The sequence below is a fragment of the Gymnoscopelus braueri genome, assembly GCF_963280865.1.
Source record: "Gymnoscopelus braueri genome assembly, chromosome: 19".
Taxonomy (NCBI): Eukaryota; Metazoa; Chordata; class Actinopteri; order Myctophiformes; family Myctophidae; genus Gymnoscopelus; species Gymnoscopelus braueri.
This window is the reverse complement of record NC_137621.1, coordinates 49,203,918-49,227,987: the sequence shown is the minus strand read 5'-3', so window position 1 is coordinate 49,227,987 and position 24,070 is coordinate 49,203,918. Positions and strand designations below refer to the sequence as shown.

The 24,070-nt window shown below is 40.1% G+C and overlaps 2 protein-coding genes across 2 annotated transcripts; both read left to right on the top strand.

The window, feature by feature from the left end:
- Window positions 1–1,171: 1,171 nt before the first annotated feature.
- LOC308074837 (soluble calcium-activated nucleotidase 1-like) lies at window positions 1,172–2,290 on the top strand (the record flags this gene model as incomplete). The annotated part of the gene is made up of 1 exon (XM_080414336.1): window positions 1,172–2,290. One exon carries the CDS (start codon window positions 1,172–1,174, stop codon window positions 2,288–2,290), a length of 1,119 nt encoding a protein of 372 aa, XP_080270462.1.
- A 4,086-nt stretch (window positions 2,291–6,376) lies between these two features.
- Window positions 6,377–22,755, top strand: LOC308074452 (b(0,+)-type amino acid transporter 1-like; the record flags this gene model as incomplete). Its single annotated transcript, XM_080413895.1, has 6 exons — window positions 6,377–7,075; window positions 8,166–8,299; window positions 11,839–11,968; window positions 18,937–19,061; window positions 20,374–20,461; window positions 22,285–22,755. 6 exons carry the CDS (start codon window positions 6,377–6,379, stop codon window positions 22,513–22,515), a joined length of 1,407 nt encoding a protein of 468 aa, XP_080270021.1. The 3' UTR covers window positions 22,516–22,755.
- Between the last annotated feature and the right edge of the window lie 1,315 nt (window positions 22,756–24,070).

The following is a 24,070-nucleotide window of genomic DNA, read 5'->3' as shown; positions in this document are numbered from 1 at the left end:
TTTTACTCGAGTAAATTTTGAATTCTGGAGTTTTACTTGTAGCAGAGTATTTCTACATTGTAGTAGTGATACTTTTACTTAAGGAAAACATGCGAGTACTTTTTCCACCACTGTGTACCCGCACAGTAGGTGGCCACTGGCCAGTGACTTTGGCCAGTTTCACTTTCAAAACTTTTGCATCATGCATGTCTGTGTCCCTTTTATGCCCATGGAAATATCTGTATACTGTGTCCCTTTTATGCCCATACATGGAGTTCCATGTCAGGCATGCCCAAATACGGAGTCCAGGCCAGTACTATGACATCATATTCTGTACGTCAGATTACTCCATATATGGGATTTATGGTTTTATCGATATTTTTTGTACCCGTCTGTCTGTGTCCCTTCTCATATCCCCTGATGTGATCAGTATATGTGGCGTGCGCATACGTATATGGCCCATAAATGGGCATATCGGTTGGATCAGTCGCTTTCCGGTCCCGAAAAGCAACCGGAAACGATCTTGTAGATCAGCTGTTTTCATTATTTTTGAAATAATTCATAATTATAGTGTAGTCAAAAGTGCAATATTTGTCTTTGAAATGCAGTACCCAAAAATACAAATACAAACAAGTTAAATACAGATACAAAAAGAATTACTCAAGTAAATATACTGCTTTACTTGCAAGATCATCTGCACAAATCGACATACAGTAGCAGTTTGGTTGGTTGTGTGTGTGTGTGTGTGTGTGTGTGTGTGTGTGTGTGTGTGTGTGTGTGTGTGTGTGTGTGTGTGTGTGTGTGTGTGTGTGTGTGTGTGTGTGTGTGTGTGACGTCAGACCAGGGCTCTGGTCAGTCTATATAAGAAATCAAGAGAATCAAGCAGGGTTTGATGTAACCAAGAATCCTATCTTAAGAAGGGTTTATTTGTCATTCACTCACACAGGTACAGCACTGAGGTTATTTTCTGTTATTTTCTGGTAAGTAAACGAACAGATTAGAAGCAGTACATCTAAATAACCAAGCGAGACAGACCTTTACTGATCCCATGGAGGACATCCAGGAATCAAAGGCAGTACAGCAGTAAGGAAACACTGGGCAGATACAGAAAAGAGGAGATCCACCTTAGGGTGTAGTAACCAATATATTAGATAAGGCCCAATAGGAGACCATAACCCCTTTTGATTGTGAAATGATCGGCTATCTCCCCACGACGTCGCCTCCCATGGCCAACACTACCGACCGCCGCTTCCGCTTCAAGTGGCGGTCTATCGTGATCTTGACAGCAGCCGCTGCCCTCGTGTTCCTGCTCTTCGCGCTGTGGTCCCGTCCGCACGGCCCGCATCAGCCTACAATCGGCTACAACCACACCTACCCGCTCAGCCCTCCCGAGTACACGGAACAGGGCATCCGCTACCGCATCGGGGTCATCGCCGACCTCGACACGAGTTCCCGCAGCGGCGGCAAGAACCTGACGTGGTTCAGCTACCTGCGGCGCGGCTACCTGCTGGTGTCCCACAGCGGCCACAAGGTGTCGGTGGAGTGGGACCGGGAGAGGGCGGTGCTGGAGAGCCACCTGGCCGAACAGGGGAGGGGCATGGAGCTGTCAGAGCTGGTGGTGTTCAACGGGAAGCTGTACAGCGTCGACGACCGGACCGGCGTCGTGTACCACATCGACGGCGACAGAGCCGTCCCGTGGGTCATCCTGGCCGACGGGAACGGCTCCGTGGCCAAAGGGTTCAAAGGTGAGTGGATGACGGTGAAGGACGAGCAGCTGTACGTCGGGGGTCTGGGGAAGGAGTGGACCACCACGGGGGGCAAGGTTCTCCACCACAACCCAGAGTGGGTCAAAGTGGTGGGCCGCGGCGGGGACGTTCGGCACGAGGACTGGAAAGCCAAGTACGACTCGTTGCGGTCCGCCGCCGGGCTCGAACCGCCGGGCTACCTCCTCCACGAGGCGGCGGCCTGGAGCCCCGTCCTGCAGCGTTGGTTTTTCCTCCCTCGCCACGCCAGCAAGGAGCACTACGAGGAGACAGCGGACGAACAGCGCGGTACGAACATGGTCATCAGCTCGTCGGCGGATTTCCAAGACGTTACCGTGAACCGCGTGGGGCCGCAAAACCCCGCCCTCGGATTCTCCTCCTTTAAATTCGTCCCCAACACGGACGACCAGATCATCCTTGCGCTCAGGTCAAAAGAGGTGGCCCAGACTACCGCCACGTACATCACGGCCTTCATGCTAGACGGACGCATCCTCTTACCCGAAACCAGAATAGAGGACGTGAAATACGAGGGTCTGGAGTTCATTTAGAGCAGTGGTTTTCAACCTTTTTTGTGTCAAGGACCCCCAAATTGACACATATTAGCCCAGGGACCCCCATTTGAAAAGATGCCACCATTTTGATTTCTCGGGGTCCCAATCTACACTGTAGTATCATCATCAGTGTTCATTTAACTCTGAGAGTGTACAAATGGAACCAAATGGAACCAAATGGAACCAAATGGACCCTAATGGTCCATTTGGTTCCATTTGTACACTCTCAGAGTTACAGACACACAAGGGTCAATTTGGTTCCTAACTATTAATTTGTCTGTGGACCCCCTATAACCCCCTCAAGGACCGCTGGTGGTCCCCGGACCACTGGTTGAGAACCACTGATTTAGAGGTTCTCAAACTTTTTTTGTTGTTATTTTTCTTTTTTTGCCTCTGCTCATGGTCTTCAGACTGGTTGGTCCTAGGCAGTGGTGGGAAAAAGTACCACATTTTTTTACTTAAGTAAAAGTACAGTATCAATACTGCAATGTAGAAATACTCTTACGAGTAAAAGTCCAGAATTCAAAATGTACTTGAGTAAAAGTACAAAATAATTGGTATCATAAGTAGAAAGTACTCATTATGCAGAATGTCCCATTTCACAAGTTTTCAAACGTATAAAATGTATTAAAATCCTTTGAAAATAGCAGATCTACAAGCTCACAATGCGTCGCGATGCGATGCATTGTGAGCTTGTGAGCCGGAAAGTACTGTATATAGGCCTGAAGTGGGTATGCATGTTTTGTAATAATAATCAAACTCTACAAAGTAACTAGTAACTACAGTTTTCAAATAATTGTATTGGAGTAAAAGTACAATATTTGGATCCGAGATGTAGTGGAGTAGAAGTAAAAGTATTGGAAATTGGAAATACTCATAAGTAAAGTACAATACCTCAAAATTGTACAACAGTCAATGAATGAATGCATGGATTGTCAGCAATAAACAAAATCAATAAATAAATTGGAACAACAATAGATAAACGTACACAACATAAGACATAATGCCGTTTACACCTTGTTCATTGTTGTCATTATTACCTGTCACCAGGACCATCAGGACTCTTCCACACATAATAATGTTTTATTCACACACAACATATGGATTGCAGCGGCTTTAGCACGGCAATTCTTGAATTTGAATTCTCTTCTAATTGACAGTAGAATTGACAACATACCTTCATATCTTTTCCTTTGTTTTTGACTGTTTATTGCTTATTCATACTTCCCCAGACAGACATTGATAGGTATGTTTTTATCTCCTTTATCAATGAATAATGACCTGTATGTGTAACAACAAGGCTCTATGCACAGCAGCCATTTTGGAGAGAAATTGGGCCTCTTCTTACTTCCTTCACTGGTGTTACCAATGATACTAATGAAGGCTCTGTTACATTCTGGTCAAACAGAGTCAGGGTGCTGATATTGTGCATGTTGGCTCGTTGGAAACACTCTCCTACACCAGTGGGTCTCAAAGTGTGGTCCAGGGACCCTCATGGTTCCTTGAGGGGGTTCCAAATGGCCCCTTAAAAAGGTGTGGACGGGTCCATTTGGTTCCATTTGTACACTCTCAGAGTTATGGGGGTCCTTGAAATTAAAAGCTTTGAGAACCACTGTGCTATATGAAATGGAACAGAGCCTTCATTAGTATCATTGGTAAAACCTGTGAAGGAAGTAAGGAAGAGGCCCAATTTCTTTCCAATATGGCTGCTGTGTATAGAGCCTATTAAGCCCAAATCATATCACTGTTCCTGTCTCTGAGGCATCGTTTAACCAATCCCACTCTCAGCTGTCACCTTTGATCCAGAAACCAGGCCTGCATGTGTTTTGAGCTAAAAAGGAACGCATGCAAGGTCACTGATTATCTCTCGAGGACTACAATAACAGCTCATTGGATTGAACTTGACCATCTATGACCAAAGCAACAACACCTCCAACGACACCCGGTCAGAGCCGAGGTCAAAGTGTTGTTCGAGACATTTGGACGCTGTTTGTCAGTGGTGTATAGTAACTGAGTACATTTACTCAAGTAATGTACTTAAGTACAATTTTGAGATACTTTTACTTCTACTCCACTACATCTCAGAGGCAAATATTGTACTTTTACTTCACTACAATTATTTGAATACTTTAGCTAGATACTTTGCAGATATAAATTATTACATTATAAAACATACATTAACCACTTTAGCCCTATTTTATACCTAGGCTATTTGAACATAGCTGATCTACAAGCTCACAACGCGTCGCACCGCTCTGCTATTTTCAAATTTTTTTGTACTTTTACTTAAGTACATTTTGATACCAATACTTCTGTACTTTTACTCAAGTAAATTTTGAATTCCGGACTTTTACTTGTAACAGAGTACTTACATTGCAGCATCGATACTTTTACTTAAGTAAAACATTTGAGTACTTTTACCACCACTGCTGTTTGTCCAAAATAAACTGTCACACCACCACTATGCCATCTTCTCTCTCAACTTATGAGTGGGCTCTACATGGCCAGCTGTCATCGTCAGAGCTGATGTGGGATAACAACTTCCGTTGTGTGTATAACTATTGTGTTCTTTGACTGTTTAGTCAGAGAGATATTCTTGCTGTACGGTGCGTGCCTCGTGTATTGATTTTCCCTCTTTATGCAATGTCAACTTTTTAACTCGAGAACCAGCCTGTGTCTGCTTGATTCCGTCTCATCTTTTTTTACTCTGGGCTTTCAGCTGTTTAACTAGGAAGATGATCAGACATCATTGTCACCGCCAGGCCGAAAGGCATGGCGAGAGAGTATGTTTTACCCTCCGTCCGTCCGTATGTGTGTCCGTCCGTCCTGTCCGTGTGTTACCAGCTAATCTCTGGCACCGTTGGCCCGGTCGCTGCGAAACTGTGCACACACACTCCCTGGATGCCAATTCAGAACCTCTGCCTCAAATTTTTCACATGGGCCTGTTATAGCGCCACCTGGAGGCCGATTTGTGCAAAACCCATTTTTCTGGGCGGTGTAGCCGCCCCTATAAGTGGGGTTGGGACACCTCATTAGTACACCCTTCGCTGTACTGTGATTGGCTCATAATTAGTACACCCCTAGCATTAGTACACCCCTAGCTGTACTGTGATTGGCTGACTCTATTGGCTGACTCTATTCAGCACTGTGATTGGCTAGCGAGACACATGATGAAATCAATAACCTATAAATAGGACTATGCACTTAAAAAAAACACTTTTTTTTAAAGTGAGCTTCCATCACTGTGATGACCACTGTGATGACCACACCGCCCACTTCACACCGCCCACTTCACACTGGGTGTGATTTTTACATTACTCCTACAGATTTTATCCAAACGTCATGCAAATCGGTACACAGTATCTCTATAGTCATGTGATCAACACGGATCTGTCCGATTTCCCATATTCCATCCTCATTGGCTAAGGTTTGCTTCCAAAATTTGCAGGATTGGTCCGTTTTGAACAAAATTTCTCAAATCATGAACGCAGCTTGCGATTTCCGTGACATTTCACAAACACATTCCCACTAGGGCAAGAAAGAAATGCCACCCTTTTTCACATTGGCCTGTTATAGCGCCACCAGCAGGTCTAATATAGCAAAACACATTTTTGGAACAAAATGCCTCAAATCATGAATGCAGTGTCCGATTTCCGTGAACGACCTAAGAATAAATGGCACCCTTTTCACATTGGCCTATTATAGCGCCACCAGGAGGCCACAATAACGTACCTGACATGGCGGAGACCTGTGCTCCGAGGAGCACTTTTTCTAGTTCCATTTTTCTTCCTTTGAGTACACACCGGTTCTTCAGTCCTGCCATTCAAATGCTCACCCAGTCATTAGATGAGTGGACAATTAGACTTGTGCAAACAATATAAATTGCAAGGTAGTGTCACTGAATTTGAAAAGTAGTGGCAGGCTTTATCGCTAAGTCTTCCAAATAGCATGGTACAGTGAGTAATAACATGTTTGAGTGCGTTTGCTCTCACTGAGGACGTCGTGCCGTAATCAGAGTTTGCCACTGATCCTGTTCAACAACAGGTGAACGTGTCAGGCAGCAGCGCGCTGTACGCTGTAACAATGGACGACAAGACAGAGAAACTCAGTCTGAAACGGGAAATAGGACTGATCGGAGCCGTGTCCCTCGTCGCCGGGTCAATGATCGGATCGGGGATCTTCATGTGTCCCCAGTCGGTGCTGTCCAACGTCGGCAGCCCCGGGGCCAGCCTGGTGATCTGGGCCTGCTGCGGCCTACTGGCGATCATGGGATCGCTCTGTTACGCCGAGCTGGGAACCGTTATCCGAGAGTCGGGAGGAGAGTACGTCTACATCCTCCGAACGTCGGGTCCGTTCCTTGCCTTCATGTTAATCTTCAATTCGGTGTTACTCGTGGGACCCGCGGGCGTCGCTGGCGTCGCGCTGAGTTTCGCTCAATACGCCGTGGCCCCTTTCTATTTGGATTGCGCCCCTCCGGTACGGGTGGTGAAGTGCGTGGCCGCAGCTGCGATAATCGTGCTGGCCACGGTCAACTGCTTAAACGTCCGTTCTTCACTGTCGGTCCAAGTGTTCTTCACGTTGGCCAAGGTCCTGTCTCTGGTTGTGATTGTCATAGGAGGTGTGGTGATGCTCGTCAAGGGACACACTGACAACTTTGAAGACTCCTTTGCCAACACAAATGTGGGCATCAGTCCCATTGGCATTGCTTTCTACCAGGGATTGTGGGCCTATGGTGGCTGGAACAATCTGAATTACGTGACGGAAGAGCTGAAACGTCCAGAGGTAAGAAGTGAATTATTTAATGTTTCACCCCTATTTTAGTTACAGTGGTGGGAAAAGTACTCAAATGTTTTACTTAAGTAAAAGTATCAATACTGCAATGTAGAAGTCCTCTGTTACAAGTAAAAGTCCGGAATTCAAAATTGAATTGAGTAAAAGTACAAAAGTATTGGTATCAAAATGTACTTAAAGTACCAAAAGTAAAAGTCATTATACAGAATGTCCCATTTCAAGTGTTCAAGTGCATACAAATCCTTTTGAAAATAGCCGATCTACAAGCTCATGCGACACATCGCGAGTCACAATGCGTCGCGATTTGCAACCCATTGTGAGCTTGTAGGCTATTTGTAGGCTATTTTCAAATGGTCGAAATGTATATAGGGTGTATATGTATATGGTTACAGGTAGGGTAAGTCATATTGTTTGGTTAAAACAAAAAGTTTTTTGTTAAAATGTTAAAGCTCTATATTCTGATAGTAATCATTGCTATAGTATAGAGTGTTTGTTCAGTAACAGGAGTCTCCCCGTCTCTCCAGCTCTTTAATAAACAGAAAATACATGTTCAGGTATAGGTGACAAAATCTCAGCCAAACACTAGAGAGTACCCATTTATCAGCTTCATTTTGATAGTGTTCCAGTTCCAATTTTGTCTGCAAATTTGTTCTTTGTGTCATCACTTTCAATTGTACTTGTTTAATCTGTATCCTGACTGAGTTCTCTATCCAGATTGGATACAATTGGAAATGAAACTGAAACTGAACTGAAAATGCATTTTCTGTTTAATAAAGAGGACACTCCTGTTACTGAATCAAAATATAGAGCTATTTAACACTTATTTTAACCAAAGAAAATCACTTACCCTTAAAACCTACAAAGTAGTAACTGAAGTTTTCAAATAATTGTAGTGGAGTAAAAGTACAATATTTGCTTCTGAGATGTAATGGAGTTAATACAGAAAATGGGAAATACTCCAGTAAAGTAAAAATTCGTCAAATGTGTACTTAAGTACAGTACTTGAGTATATGTACTTAGTTACTTTCCACCACTGGTATTTTGATGAATAAACTATTTGTGACTTTTTTGTATCAATTAGGTGAACCTTCCCAGAGCTCTTCTGATAGCTGTTCCCACGGTGACAGTGTTGTATCTCCTGGTGAATGTGAGCTACCTGACAGTGCTGACGCCCAGGGAGCTGATGTCCTCCAGTGCTGTAGCGGTTACATGGGGGTGAGACAAAAACTCCCTTTTCTGTTGAAGTTTTCAGCAGGGTTATTTAAAGGTAGGGTAAGTGATATTTTTGGGTTAAAACAAAAAGTATTTTTTTTAAAGGTTAAAGCACTATATTCTGATAGTAATCATTGCTATAGAGTGTTTGTGCAGTAACAGGAGTCTCCCTGTCTCTCCAGCTCTTTAATAAACAGAAAATACATTTTCTGGTAGGTGTCAAAATCTCAGCCAATCAGGAGAAAGTCCCAATTTTTAAGCTTCATTTTTATAGTGTTCCAGTTCTAATTTTGCCTGCTCATTTCTTAGTGTCATCACTTCCAATTTCACTTGTTTAATCTATATCCTGATTGAGTTCTCTATCCTGATTGGATAAAATTGGAAATGAAACTGAAACTGAAACGAAAATGCATTTTCTGTTTTATAAAGAGCTGGAGAGACATGGAGACTCCTTATATGGACAGGACACTCTATAGTAACGAGCACTATCAGAACATAGACCCATTTTGCAATTATTTGAATAATTGCAAATCACTTACCCTACCTTTAAAGGGGTATTTCACTTTTATTTTTTTAATGTGGTCATTTTATCGTCTACTCAGGCTTTTGGGAGCACCCCGGACAGTTTTTAAGTTGCTTGCTTGATTCAGTATTTAGATTATTTGATTATTAATTTGATCAGACACGCCCCCTTCCCATACAAACCCATTGTAACTTCAAACTCCATTTTAACCATGTTAGATTCGTGTTTTTCTCAATTATTTTCTTCATTTATTTTTTATATATTTTTTGGAAAATGAAAAAAATTAAATACAACAAAAGAATTGAATAAAATAAATGAAAAAAGCAATTGAAAAAACACGGCCCCTTTACGTATTAGGAGGGCTGGATGAGTCACCAGAACCAAGGACGGGTGTTTTCGATGAATCTAACATGTGTGAATGATTGGATAAAATTGGTATCCTGCCCTGAAAATAAATGTTATGTTTAATCAAGAGCTGGAGTGACGGGGAGACTCCTGTTACTGAACAAACACTCTACCAATGAGTAGCCTACTATCAGAATATAAAGCAATTTAACACTTATTTTAACAAAAAAATATCATCTACCCTACCTTGAAATAAAAAATAAAAACAAGGCTTTACAAACACATATTACAATAGAACATCTGAAACTAACACTCAAACTAAACTAAAACTAAGCCTTTTCCAAAAAATAAAACAATAAACTAGTAAAATAAAAGTAAAATAAACCACTAATTAAAACGAACTGAAATTGAAAACATAAAGTCAAAACGAAATAAAAATGAATAACTGCTGAACAATTCAAAACTATAATAACGATGACCTTGCTTTGCAGCTGATGAGTATGTGCACTACGCGATGTGTTAAACTGATGGGTCTCATTTTGTACCATTTTCTAAATGGATCTAAAGTGTACCATTTTCTATTTGTATGTGTATATGGTTAAAAGTGTCTGTGCCTCTCAGGCAGCCTGCAACGCTGTTTTGGTCTAATGGGCTCCTTCTGGTATGTCAGCAATATTAGATAGCAGGTTAACGTCGTTGCCACACAGATTTGTTGTTATAAACATTGTGCATAAATGATACCACAACCTTGGTTGCCCAGGAAACGGAGCCAGTCGAGACACTACTGACGGCTGACGTGATGACGAAAGGCGTAACCCCGCGTTATGTGTATAAAACTCTGTATCTCTGTTTTTACGTCAGAAGAATGTAGCTGGAACCATGCTTTTCCGACGCTTGTAAGATCTCTTCTCTGAAATAAACCCAAATACTATCATAACTAGAAGTTTCCTCTGTTTATTGATGTAATTAATTCATATAGCCTACTGTCGGATAGATATGGACCGGTATATTCACTAGGGGAAAATAAAGTATCATAAACCATACATAGGCGGCAACTGGCGGCCCGGGGGCCACATGCGGCCCCCACCTTCACTTAATGCGGCCCACAGGTTATTATCGGAATACTGATATACAGTATTATTGATATCAGCTGTTACAAAAAAAACATGCAAACATGACCCGCTTTAATTACTATATTAGTAGATTAATGACTTTTTATGTCCAATGTATTTGTATTTAAGTTCATAAAGTTAACATAAGTAGGCTACAACTGAATACATTTGAAATTAAATAAAAATGTTCCTTTTCAGTATTCCAATTAAAAAAATAGCAAAACAAAATTCAGGATTCCAATAAAAAAATAGCAAAAATAGCCGATCTACAAGCTCAAAACGCATCGCACTGCGACGCGTTTTGAGCTTCTAGATCGGCTATTTTTGCTACTTTTATGTGACATAGTAGGCTATGTGCAATGTGGCCCTCTGGAATGAGTGTGGAAATATAGTGGCCCTCTCCATCATCAAAGTTCCTGGCCACCATCGTGGAGACTATAGGGTTTGAATCCTCTGCAGTGCCCCCGGCTTGGCCGGGCGCTCCAACCAACAGTTGTTCATGGGTGGTATAAGCCGGCTGGGCATCGTGATCTCTGTTGCTACACTAGCCAATCCTATACACGTAGGCAGTGGTGGAAAAAGTACTCAAATGATTTACTTAAGTAAAAGTATCAATACTGTAGAAGTACTGTAATGTAAAAGTCCGGAATTCAAAATTTACTTGAGTAAAAGTACAAAAGTATTGGTATCAAAATGTACTTAAAGTACCAAAAGTAAAAGTACTAAAATGTTTGAAAATAGCAGATCTACAAGCTCACAACGAGTCCCATGCGACACGTTGTGAGCTTGAAGATCGGCTATTTTCAAATACTGTAGCCTAGGTGTAAAATAGTGCTAAAGTGGTTAATGTATGTTTTACAATGTAATGCTTTATATCTGCAAAGTAACTAGTAACTAAAGTTTTCAAATAATTATAGTGGAGTAGAAGTAAAAGTATAGCCAATTGGAAATACTCCGGTAAAGTGAAAGTACCTCAAAATTGTACTTAAGTACAGTACTTGAGTAAATGTACTTAGTTACTTTACCTGTTGAAAACGCTGATGAAGGCCAGAATAGCCGAAATTGTCAGAGACTGCTGCTGCGGAAAAAGTTATCTTGTGACTGTTCCTATAAACAGCCTGTTGAGCAGAGTGTGGAGTTGGGAGGGATACGGCCGGCTGGTGAAACTCTTCACTGTCAGGTGAAAAGAAGCAGCTGGTGACTCCATGTGTATCTAAGGACACAAGGTGGTTCACCCTCCTCAGACCAAACAATAGAAGTTGGCAGTGACAGGAACATACCAAAAACATGTTGGGGGAACTGCTAAATCTTTATAAAAGTTCGAATAATCTTCTTTGTTCTCGTCAGCCGGTGGAAAATTGGGATATTATGATTTCTATTTTGTTTTCTAAAGTTCTCATGGCAATGATTCATTAGTGTTGTAACTAATGTTGTATGTACTAACTTATGTTGTAACTGTAAACTGTAACTCTAATGAGATGGTTTATATCTTTAACTCACAACTTTTTAAGTTGTGTGTGTGTTTTCACACAACATGTTTTATTTTATTTTATTTTTAACAGGAACAAAGTTTTAGGGAGCTGGGGTTGGATGATGTCAGTGGCTGCAGCATTATCTGCTTTTGGTTGTCTGAACGGGACATTCTTCAGTGGTGGACGTGTGTGCTTTGTGGCTGCAAGGGAAGGACACATGGTAAGACTCTCTTTAACCACATGAAAAGCAGCCCTATTCTGGGGGGATATTCAGTGAAAATAGCCCAATCTACAATCTTGTGTTGTAAGCTTGTAGAGCGGCTATTTTTAACAAAGAGATTTGGTGTAAAAGGAAAAAAGGAGCGGGCCAGTATGGAGTGCCACATTAAAAAAATAAATAATTGAAGACAGGATAAACTGTGCTTTGACCAGCGGTGGAAAGTAACTAAGTACATTTACTTACGTTCTGTACTTAAGTACAATTTTGAGGTATTTGTAATTTACTTGAGTGTTTACGGTCGAGGCAGAAGGCCGCCACCCTAGAGCCTAGGGTCTGCCTGACGTTTCTTCCAGTTAAGAGGGAGTTTCTCGTTGCCACTGTCGCAAAATTGCTTGCTCAGGGTGGGATGTCGGGTCTCTTCTCTACATGTAAAGTGTCTTGAGACAACTTGTTGTGATTTGACACTTTAATAAAATTGAATTGAATTGAATTGAATTTCCAATTCCCATACTGTACTTTTACTATTACTAATTATTTGAAAACTTTAGTTACTAGTTACTTTGCAGATATAAATATATTACATTATAAAACATACATCCCTTTAACAGTCTGCGCAACCAATAGGTAGAGCACATTTTAAGTCACTAAGTCTCATTGAAAACATTGCTGAACTTAACTCAACCTGATTGAGCCCTTTCTACCATTTGGTTGAGGTATGTTATGGCAAAAAAGGTCCACCAGATGTCACTGTTTCCCAGTCACATGGATTCTCAGGTAGCCACTTTTTAGGAAGTGAAAATCAATTAAGCCACTCCTGAAAGGTGGGCTTTTTTGGTTGAAATTTCAGAGGTAAGATTATTTTTTTTGTCATATTATCATCTCAGAGGTGTTACTGAACCTGATTATGTAACCTGATACAATTTAAAAAAATCTAATAATGGTCTAATAATTTTCTGAAAACATGCTCTACCAAACGGGTTGTTTGTCACTTTATGGTAAAAGTAGTGAAGCTAAACAAAAGTAATTAAAATGTACTATTTGCTATGGATAAATAGGGCTTCTGCTAATTCAGTGTTGTTAATATAATCATTCATTCAACATTTCATTATATTCATGTTGAAAAAAAAATATTTGTATGATTTTATTCCCATCTAAAAAAACATGCTCAACCAAATGGTTGAATTGTCATCTAGTGGTAAAGGCAGTGGTGCTGAAATAATAAATGGACCAATTTGATGATCTGAGTGATGAAGAAGATGACCAAACAGATGATGCTGATCAACTCTCACAAGCAGAAGAGACTGGGGAACACTATGGGAGACATTGATCTTTCTGACATTCTGGTACAAGACCCCAGGCCCAGCCAAGTCGAGGCGATGGTACTTTCCCCTGTTTGGATACATCCTAAACCTGTGCATCTCAAATTCCTCGCTGGTCTGCAAGTGGGATTGTGTTCTACTGAACGGGAAACCAATGTCTCTCTAAAGGTTCTGGCTAGCAATTGTCCACAGTTTGAAGCAAGTCAACAAACCAGCATTCATAGTTGGTTAGCCATAATCTTCCTCTCCACCACAGGTGCCTTTTAAGAAGAAATGCTAAACAAGACCATCACAACCACAACCAGATGTGCACTATGACAACTGTGGACATTGACCACTTCGCTGTGACAAGCAGGGACAACGCATACTCTGTCCAAAGGGTGTGTCCAGATGAAGGTGCCAGAAATGCATGGTTTTCCTGTGTTTGAATCCAAAATGGAAATGCTTCGTAGCATACCACCAGATAAGACAGTGTATCTAATACCCCAAAACATTTGTGTTGTTGCACCACACTCAAATCAGGCACCCAGCAGCCATATTGGAAAAACTTTGGGCCCCTTCCAAAGATACTAATGAAGGCTCTGTTCCATTCTAGTCAAACACAGTCAGGGTGCTGATATTGTGCATGTTGGCTCACTGGAAACACTCTGTTACACCAGTGGGTCTCAGAGTGTGGTCCTGTGACCCTCATGGTTTATTGAGAGGGTTCCAAATGGCCCGTTACAGGTGTGTAAAACTGAGAGTGTACAAATAAGGGTACATTTGGTTCCATTTGTACTCTCTCAAAGTTTTGGGGGTCCTTGAAATTAAAACTTTTTAGAACCCCTGTACAATAAATGGACCAGAACCTTCATTAGCATCATTGGTAATGCCTGTGAAGCAAGTAAGGAAGAGGCCCAATTTATTTCCAATATGTCTGCTGTGCATAGAGCCTATTAGTTTGGACTCAGGCCAGGTGTGATTGCCTAAATCAGCCACCATCCACACCACACTGGTTTATTTCTATAGGCTTGCACTTTTGAATGTATTTTGATACATTCGCTATGATAATGTATTTTGTTTTTGTTGATTATTTACATTTCCAACTTGTATACATAGTCATGTTCATAGACAGAGATATGTATGAATAGAAATATCTATATTTCTCAGTGAATGCATATAGATCAATGTTAATGCATGAAACTTTTACCATTACCATAAAGTGACATCTCAACCGTTTGGTAGAGGCCTATATTTGGAAAACTGTTGGGTCTGTTAAAGAAATTATAATTGATTGTTGTTACTATTGCCCCAAATAAATAAAAAATGCAAAGAAATACATTTTCCAATGCTTTTTTCTTGGGGTGACCTTTAAAGGGTTAACCACTTTAGCCCTATTTTATGCCTAGGCTATTTGAAAATAGCCGATCTACAAGCTCACAACGTGTCGCATCTGCTATTTTCAAACATTTTAGTACTTTTGGTACTTTAAGTACATTTTGATACCAATACTTTTGTACTTTTACTCAAGTACATTTTGAATTCCGGACTTGTAACAGAGTACTCCTGCATTGCAGTATTGATACTTTTACTTAAGTAAAACATTTGAGTACTTTTCCCACCACTGCTAACCGTCCACAGGATATACATTTCTCAATAGAAGAGCAGGTAGACCAACTACAACCACTGCAGTAGTGTTAATATTGTATTAACATAGGCTACACAACCATACGTACTGGTCAAAATGATGTACTATTCACACACAGTATGTCAAAATACTTCCAAAATGTTAATGCAGTCCATGATCATAACACCAGAGGCAGCTCCACGGATCATGTTCAACCCAGATTTGGCTCAACTAAGGGTATGAACTCGTTCTCATGCTATTCAACAAAAATGTGGAATGCCCTCCCAAAAGGAGTAAAGGAGTGTAAAACCCTACTCACTTTCAAAACTGCCCTAAAGATACACCTTCAGGAGGCTGCAATTCGAAAATGGCCCCTGTCTAAGTCTTAACCTACCCCCCCCTACCCCCCCCCTCCTTCATTTTCCTCTTTTGTATATATATATATATTTTTTTTCTCTCGTCATACCAGTAACCTGAAAGCTGATTGTATGACATTCTGTATAGTAGTGTGTATATCTGCCTGCCTCGTATATTTCATCATGATTTGTGTGCATGGGGTTCTCATCTTAAACAAGCTTAGTGCTTAATGAGGGTTTCCAGTTTAGTAGACCTTGTATTGTGAATTTGTACTTCCATGTACTGTTATGTACTGTCATGTACTATTCTCATGTCTTTCTAAATAAACTACATCAATCACACAAAAAGTTACGAATTGCAACTTTAACAAAGTCAGTCAGTCTCTGCTTCTGGCAACATAAACATGGGCTGGTAAGATAAAGGCAACTTGTGTGAAAAAGTTAATTATACTGTGCTTGTTATCAATGTAAAAGTAAAACTATTGACCATTGTAAACTATGTTCACATATCCTTTAGCTCTGGAAATTGAATAATAATCCATCTTAGTGTATCTTTTAGTTTAATAAGCAATAGCCTACACATAAACTGACAGTATTATAAAACGTTCTACCTTATATTGAGGGTTGGATATTCCAAACTTTACAGAGTTTCGATTGTGACCTTGACCTTTTCGACCCACAACTTAAAAGTGTTCTCGATTTTGACAATGCATTGCTGTGGGTAGGGCAGTGGTGGAAAAAGTACTAAAATGTTTCAAAATGTAAAGTAAAAGTATCAATACTGCAATGTAAAAGTACTCTGTTACAAGTAAAAGTCTGGAATTCAAAATTTACTTGAGTAAAAAGTACAAAAGTATTGTAGTAGGGGGTACTAAGTGAAAAATCGTTACGCGGCGGATAAAAGCATGAAATTTGATACAGATGTCCCTTGGGTCATCCTAAAACATCCTAGAAGGGGTGCCCAAAAAAATCTTAAACAGGAAGTGAGTTATGGACAAAATCCAAAATGGCCACCTAAACTGTTGACCGTTGACTCAAAAGACACCAAAATAATCTCCAAAAAGCATAAAATGTGGCACACATGTCCCTTGGGTCATCCTATGACATCCTAGAAGGGGTGCCCAAAAAATTCTGAAACAGGAAGTGAGTTATTGACCAAATTGAAAATGGCCGCCTAGTGTTGTCGATTGACTCAAAAGACAACTAAAGAATCTCCAAAAAGTATAAAATGTGTCACACATGTCCCTTGGGTCATCCTAAGATATCCTAGAAGGGGTGCCCAAAAAAGTCTTCAACAGGAAGTGAGTTATTGACTAAATTGAAAATGGCCGCCTACAGTGCTGGCGATTGACTCAAAAAGCCTATAGAATCTCCAAAAAGCATACAATTTGGCACATATGTCCCTTGGGTCATCCTAACACATCCTAGAAGGGGTGCCCAAAATAATCTGAAACAGGAAGTGACAGTCACTTAGTGGTAGCAGGGACAACATCTTAACTGTTGTGTGACATACAGGTAGCAGGGACAACATGTTAACTGTTGTGTGACATGCAGGTAGCAGGGACAACATCTTAACTGTTGTGTGACATACAGGTAGCAGGGACAACATCTTAACTGTTGTGTGACATACAGGTAACAGGGACAACATCTTAACTGTTGTGTGACATACAGGTAGCAGGGACAACATCTTAACTGTTGTGTGACATACAGGTAGCAGGGACAACATCTTAACTGTTGTGTGACATACAGGTAACAGGGACAACATCTTAACTGTTGTGTGACATACAGGTAGCAGGGACAACATCTTAACTGTTGTGTGACATGCAGGTAGCAGGGACAACATGTTAACTGTTGTGTGACATGCAGGTAGCAGGGACAACATCTTAACTGTTGTGTGACATACAGGTAGCAGGGACAACATCTTAACTGTTGTGTGACATACAGGTAGCAGGGACAACATCTTAACTGTTGTGTGACATGCAGGTAGCAGGGACAACATGTTAACTGTTGTGTGACATGCAGGTAACAGGGACAACATCTTAACTGTTGTGTGACATACAGGTAACAGGGACAACATCTTAACTGTTGTGTGACATGCAGGTAACAGGGACAACATCTTAACTGTTGTGTGACATACAGGTAGCAGGGACAACATCTTAACTGTTGTGTGACATACAGGTAGCAGGGACAACATCTTAACTGTTGTGTGACATGCAGGTAACAGGGACAACATCTTAACTGTTGTGTGACATACAGGTAGCAGGGACAACATCTTAACTGTTGTGTGACATACAGGTAGCAGGGACAACATCTTAACTGTTGTGTGACATGCAGGTAGCAGGGACAACATGTTAACTGTGTGACATGCAGGTAGCAGGGACAACATGTTAAAGGGATATTTCACTTTCAAAAAAACTTTGGGTCATTTTATCGTCTACTCAGGCTTTTGTGAGCCCCCCAGACCGTTTTTAAGGGGGGGGGGGGGGGGGTGCTGGTGTGTGTGTCTTTGATCTTCTGCTTTCCCGCACAAGGTTGCAACTTTGTTTAATTTCAAGCACGAGAACCTGTCTGCTCCCACACTCCAAGCACGAGAACCTGTCTGCTCCCACACTCTCCTACATTTTTGGGGCATTAAAACACTATGGAGTTGTGCCCCAATAGAGGGCTTGATCTCTGGTCATATGAAGATTTGTACAATATATTATGTATTGGTAATCATTCATAGGGTCTTTTAAAAGTTTTAGAAAACAATTAAGTATATTTGGCATTGACAATATATCACTTAGAAAAGGATTAATGTGGAAGGTCATCTTATTCAGAGTGGTTTTTAAGACAATTTTGGGCATTTAGAGTTGTTTAAAAAATATTTAAGACATTTTTCATGGGTTATTTTTGCCAAATCCTTTAATATCAGTCTATTTACTATAAATGTAAAAGTTATATTTAGCACAATCAGCCAAAATGTCAGAATTATATCAACTTTTAGGAATCATGGGTCATTTCTGGCGGCCATTTTTGATTTTTCCTTTAAAAAACCCTTTAATGGGTCCAAATTTTTGGGCACCCCTTCTGAGATGATGAGATACATCCTAAAGAGTGCGTGTACCAAATTTGGTGCTTTTATCCGCCGCGTAACGATTTGGCCATTTTTTGTGCTTAGTACCCCCTACTATTGGTATCAAAATGTAATTAAAGTAATTAAAAGTAAAAGTACTAAAATGTTTGAAAATAGCAGATCTACAAGCTCACAGTGCGTTGCGTTGTGAGCTTGTAGATCGGCTATTTTCAAAAAATAGTTAAATAGGGCTAATAGTGGTTAATATATGTTTTATAATGTAATAATTTAAATCTGCAAAGTAACTAGTAACTAAAGTTTTCAAATAATTGTAGTGGAGTAAAAGTACAATATTTGCCACTGAGATGTAGTGGAGTAGAAGTAAAAGTACAGACTACAGACATTTGGAAATACTCCAGTAAAGTAAAAGTACCCCAACATTTTACTTAAGTACAGTACTTGAGTGTACTTAGTTACTTTACACCACTGGGGTAGGGTAAAAAAGTCTGTAGCATGGGACATCATTGACCTTGATTCATGTATTCACATATTTAAACTTTGCTGACTCCTAATATTCAGACTAATTAGCATCATGATCATAATTATACTAACATTCATGTCTTTCCTCATAGCCAGGTATATTGGCCATGGCCCATGTCCATAGACTGACCCCTTCTCCAGCGTTGATCTTTACAACAACTATTTCCCTTCTAGTACTGATCCCTGGGGACTTCCAGAGTATCGTCAACTACTTAGGGTAAGGATAAGCAATCTCTCACTGATATAAGGGGCGAGATTTATTATTTCCTACATGTAAATATAAATAGCTTGCAATTAATTTATTTATTTGTGCAAACCTTTGTCAAAATACTGCTGTAACATTCTTGTCAGTCTTCTTCACATTATATACAACGTTTATGAATTGTGTGCACAAGCGAAGATGAGATCAAGTGTCTCCTTTAGGGAAAAGTGACAAGTATTGTACATTTGCTGACAGATTAGACAGAAATAATTAAGCAATAGGGCAAGGTCAGGTTTTATTAAATATTTGTAATGTTGTTCGCATTCCTGTGATTTTAACAATTAATTTAATAATAATAAACAATAATAATAATAAACTTTATTTATATAGCACTTTTCAAAAACAGGTTTATTAAGTACTTCACATACAATACATAAACAGGAAATATAAAGGCAATTCAATGATGGAAATTTTAAAACAAAGGAACAGCAACATAATAATAATATAAAAGATCATTTTATTATATTGACTCTTATATTACCCAGGCAGCTAAACAATCGAAGGTTCAACTAGATTTCAACATCATTACCCATATGGTATCACACCTCTCGCTGACCACCAGAGGGCAGCGAAGGACTGATAATTATTATTATGTTTCCTGCCAGTAATTCATATTTGCCAGTAATTATCATTTAATATTAACTTCTTGTTAGTTTCACCATGTTCACCGTTTCACCATGTTCACCTGTTTGCATTTATGCTCCTTTTTGTCCATGGCATTTTCATTTCCATTTGACTTACGTGCAGTGGTGGAAAGTAACTAAGTACATTTACTCAAGTACTGTACTTAAGTACAATTTTGAGGTACTTTTACTTTACTGGAGTATTTCCAATTGTCTATCCACAAGTTTCCTAGGGTGTGTGGGCATCACTTCCTGTCGATTTCATTGGATATCATTGGATATCATTGGATTTCATTGGATTTCATTGGATCAAATCGACAGGAAGTGATGCCCACACACCCTAGGAAACTTGTGGATACTTTTACTTCTACTCCACTACATCTCAGAGGCAAATATTGTACTTTTACTCCACTACAATTATTTGAAAACTTTAGTTACTAGTTACTGCTTTAAGTACATTTTGATGCCAATACTTTAGTACTTTTCCTCAAGTAAATTTTGTATTCTGGACTTTTACTTGTAACAGAGTATTTCTATATTTTAGTAATGTGAGTACTTTTTCCACCTCTGCTTACGTGTACAAAGATTATATAGGCCTATGTTTGTCTTTGTCTAACAGCCCATCATTATTGATATATTGTCAGGTTCAGTGGCTGGTTTTTCTATGCAATCACATTGTCTGGCCTCCTCTATATCAAGATCAAGAAACCAGAGCTCCCCAGACCGTACAGGGTGAGTCCATCTCAGTTTCATCTGTTTGCCCATAAAAATACCACTTGCTGCTAATTAAAGGGGCTCAGGAGGTAGAGGGACAACTTGCGAAACTGATGGTTCCCAGTTCGATCCCGGGCTCCCCCAGTGTTCGTGTCGAAGTGTCCTTGAGCAAGACACTGAACCCCTAATTGGTCCAGACGAGCAGGTTGGTGCCTCGCTAGCCCTGAAACATGACTGTCATACCATGACAGTCATAGAACCACTTGTTCCTGGTTTGCGATTTTTTTACATTTACAACTGCCACATCTACATAAACGTTCAGATTTAAAATATAAAGTGCTTACCCCTAAGCCACGGATGTAACAAGTGGAGGCGCACCGGTCTAAGTACCCGTATCTTCCGTATTGTTCAATAAAAAGCATTTTAATCCGATTGGCGGCCATTTTCTATTATTATTTTTATTTTTTGTAATGTATCAGAGTGCAATACACCTCTCGCGTAGTTCAAAGAAATCTGAAAAAAATCTGAGAAAGTCGATTGGATTAAAAAGCTTTTTATTGAACAATACAGAAGATACGGGTACTTAGACCGGTGCACTTCAGCTGGTTACATCCGTGGCTTGGGGGTAAGCACTTTATGTTTGAAATCTGAACGTTTATGTAGATGTGGCAGTTGTAAATGTTCCATGACGCTTGTGACAGACGAGTGTCATGTGAACTATGGCTAGTATTAGTGCCTTGCGGTTTACACAATTGGTGTGTGAATGTGTGAATGTAATGCACATTGTAAAGTTCTTTGGATTAAGGCGCCATATAAATGCACCATTTACCATTTATCTTTTTTTAAATTTATCTCCTACTTAATCTATTTAGACCCGTTGTTGGAACCTATGTGTCATTATACCTTTCAAGCCGGGAAAGCATCTGTGTCATTTTAGATGTTGCTCTCCATGTTGTAGCACAGTGGTTCCCAACCTTTTCAGGCCGTGACCCCCCAAAATAATCATTATTTGAGCTGGGGAAACCCCATTTTGTTTGACTCCGTTCTACAGATAAATATTGTGAAAATAGCAGATCTACAAGCTTGTGAGCTTGTAGATCTGCAATTTAAAAAAATGTTGCCTCTTTCTTTTATTATTTGACAATTTGTCAAACCACCGGTTGAGAACCACTGTTGTAGCAGATAGACACAAAAACATGTGAGAGCTAGCTTAGAGACCTGTGGCCGGGGAAGTGAAGACTGGAGCTCTACTGCTGGAGCTTTTGTCCCTGTGAGCCCACTGCTTATAAGTGACAGTGGTGGAAAGTAACTAAGCACATTTACTTAAGTACTGTACTTAAGTACAATTTTGAGGTCTTTAAGTACTTTACTTGAGTATTTCCAATTTTCCAATACTTTTACTTCTATTCCATTACATCTCAGAGGCAAATATTGTACTTTTACTCCACTACAATTATTTGAAAACTTTTGTTACGAGGTACTTGATGATGATATTATGAAACATACATTAACCACTTTGGCCCTATTTTATACATAGGCTATTTGAAAATAGCCGATCTACAAGCTCACAACACGTCGCATCGCGGCGCGTTGTGAGCTTGTAGATCTGCTATTTTCAAATATTTTAGTACTTTTACTTTTGGTACTTTAAGTACATTTTGATGCCAATACTTTTGTACTTTTACTCAAGTACATTTTGAATTCCGGACTTTTACTTGTAACAGAGTACTTCTACATTGCAGTATTGATACTTTTACTTAAGTAAAAGATTTGAGTACTTTTTCCACCACTGCAGATTGGTATGTCCTGTGTTTTATATGTTTATGTGTTTCCCTTCACAGGTGCCAATTTTACTCCCCATACTGGTCCTCATCGCTGCAGTTTTCCTTGTGCTGGCCCCCATCATAGACGACCCCCAAATAGAATACCTCTACGTGACTGTATTCATGTTTAGTGGCGTGCTGATCTATGTGCCTTTTATCCATTACAAGCTGTGTCCTGGCGTGTTGGAGAAGCTCACTGTATTCATGCAGATTTTATTAGAGGTCGTGCCAGCAGACAAAGACCTTTGATTTTATGATACGATACGATACATAGTTGCTGTCGGGCAGAAATCTCAAAATTTCCGAAATTAACGGCCTACGTCACACAAAAACAGCAAACATAGTCGCGTCATGATTGTAAAAAACACACTGAGATAGTGATGCGTTGTGCAAGGCCATTAGTAGGGCAGTTTCGAGGCTCCGTGAGCACCCCAAACACACATCTCTTAAACCTGTTTTTTTAGGACCCTAAAGGTGTCTAGTTATGATTTCTGCTTGTTGCCCATGTCAACTAATGTCCCATGGGGTTTATTTTTAACCCTTTCTGACACCTACCCCCAACCCAAACCATAACATGAAGATAACAGAGAATACCATAACTCTTGAAGTAAACAACATACAGAGACAAATGAACACATTTTTGTCTCCGCCGAAGGTGGAGAATATGTTTTCGCTTTGTTGTCTCCGCCGAAGGTGGAGAATATGTTTTCGCTTTGTGTGAGCAAACATTGTTAGCCAAGCTAACATTGGGCAAGCTCCACGTGACACGTGTCAATTTGTTGACACCAATGCCTCTGATTGGCTAGAGGGACGCGTGACGAAATAAAATTCTATAAATAGTTGTGTCACTTCAAAAAGCCCCTACTTTTTGAAGTGAGGTAAAACAGGATCAATCAGACTTGATTGGAACAGTACCTTTAGTAAGTCCAAGTCACCCGTCTGTGCGTGTGTGTTTCCCTCTGAGAACACCTAACATTGGTCAAGCAAAGGCGCAGAAGGCCAAAGCTAAGAAAGCATACTCATCTACAATTGTAACGTAGAAGAGGACTAGAGTTGAAATGATCCCACAACAAAGCCGAACTCTTAATACGTGTCAATATGTTGACATCAATGTCTCTGATTGGCTAGAGGGACGCATGACGAAATACAATCCTATAATAAAAATGTGTGTCACTTCAAAAAGCCGTTTACGTTTTTGAAGCGAGGTAAGACAGGATCAATCAGTCTTGATTGGAACAGTATCTTCTAGTCCAAATCACCCGTCCGTGCGTGTGTGTGTCCCTTTGAGAACACCTGACATTGGTCAAGCAAAGGCGCAGAAGGCCAAAGCTAAGAAAGCATACTCATCTACAACAGTAACACAGAAGAGGACTAGAGTTGAATTGATCCCACAACAAGACCGAAATCTTAATACGTATTAATATGTTGACACCAATGCCTTTGATTGGCTAGAGGAATGCATGACGAAATACAATTCTATAAATAGGTGTGTATCTCATTAGTTATTGCTATGATAATATAATTGCTATAGTCTGCTGGCGGAGACTTGTGCTCCGAGGAGCACATTTTCTAGTTCTATATCATTTTGACCCAAGGAATTCATTAAAGTGGTTATTATAAAGATTCAAGCACATCTTGACTCTATTTCAGGACATAAACAGCCAAAAACAAGCAGAAAACGTTCAAATCACAATTATCACATCTATATTTCTCTTTGTACTAAACTTTTAAGGTGTATTCTTTTTTACCATATGTTTTTTAGGACCTTTATGGTGTCTAGTTGAGATTTATTTTTTGTTGTCCT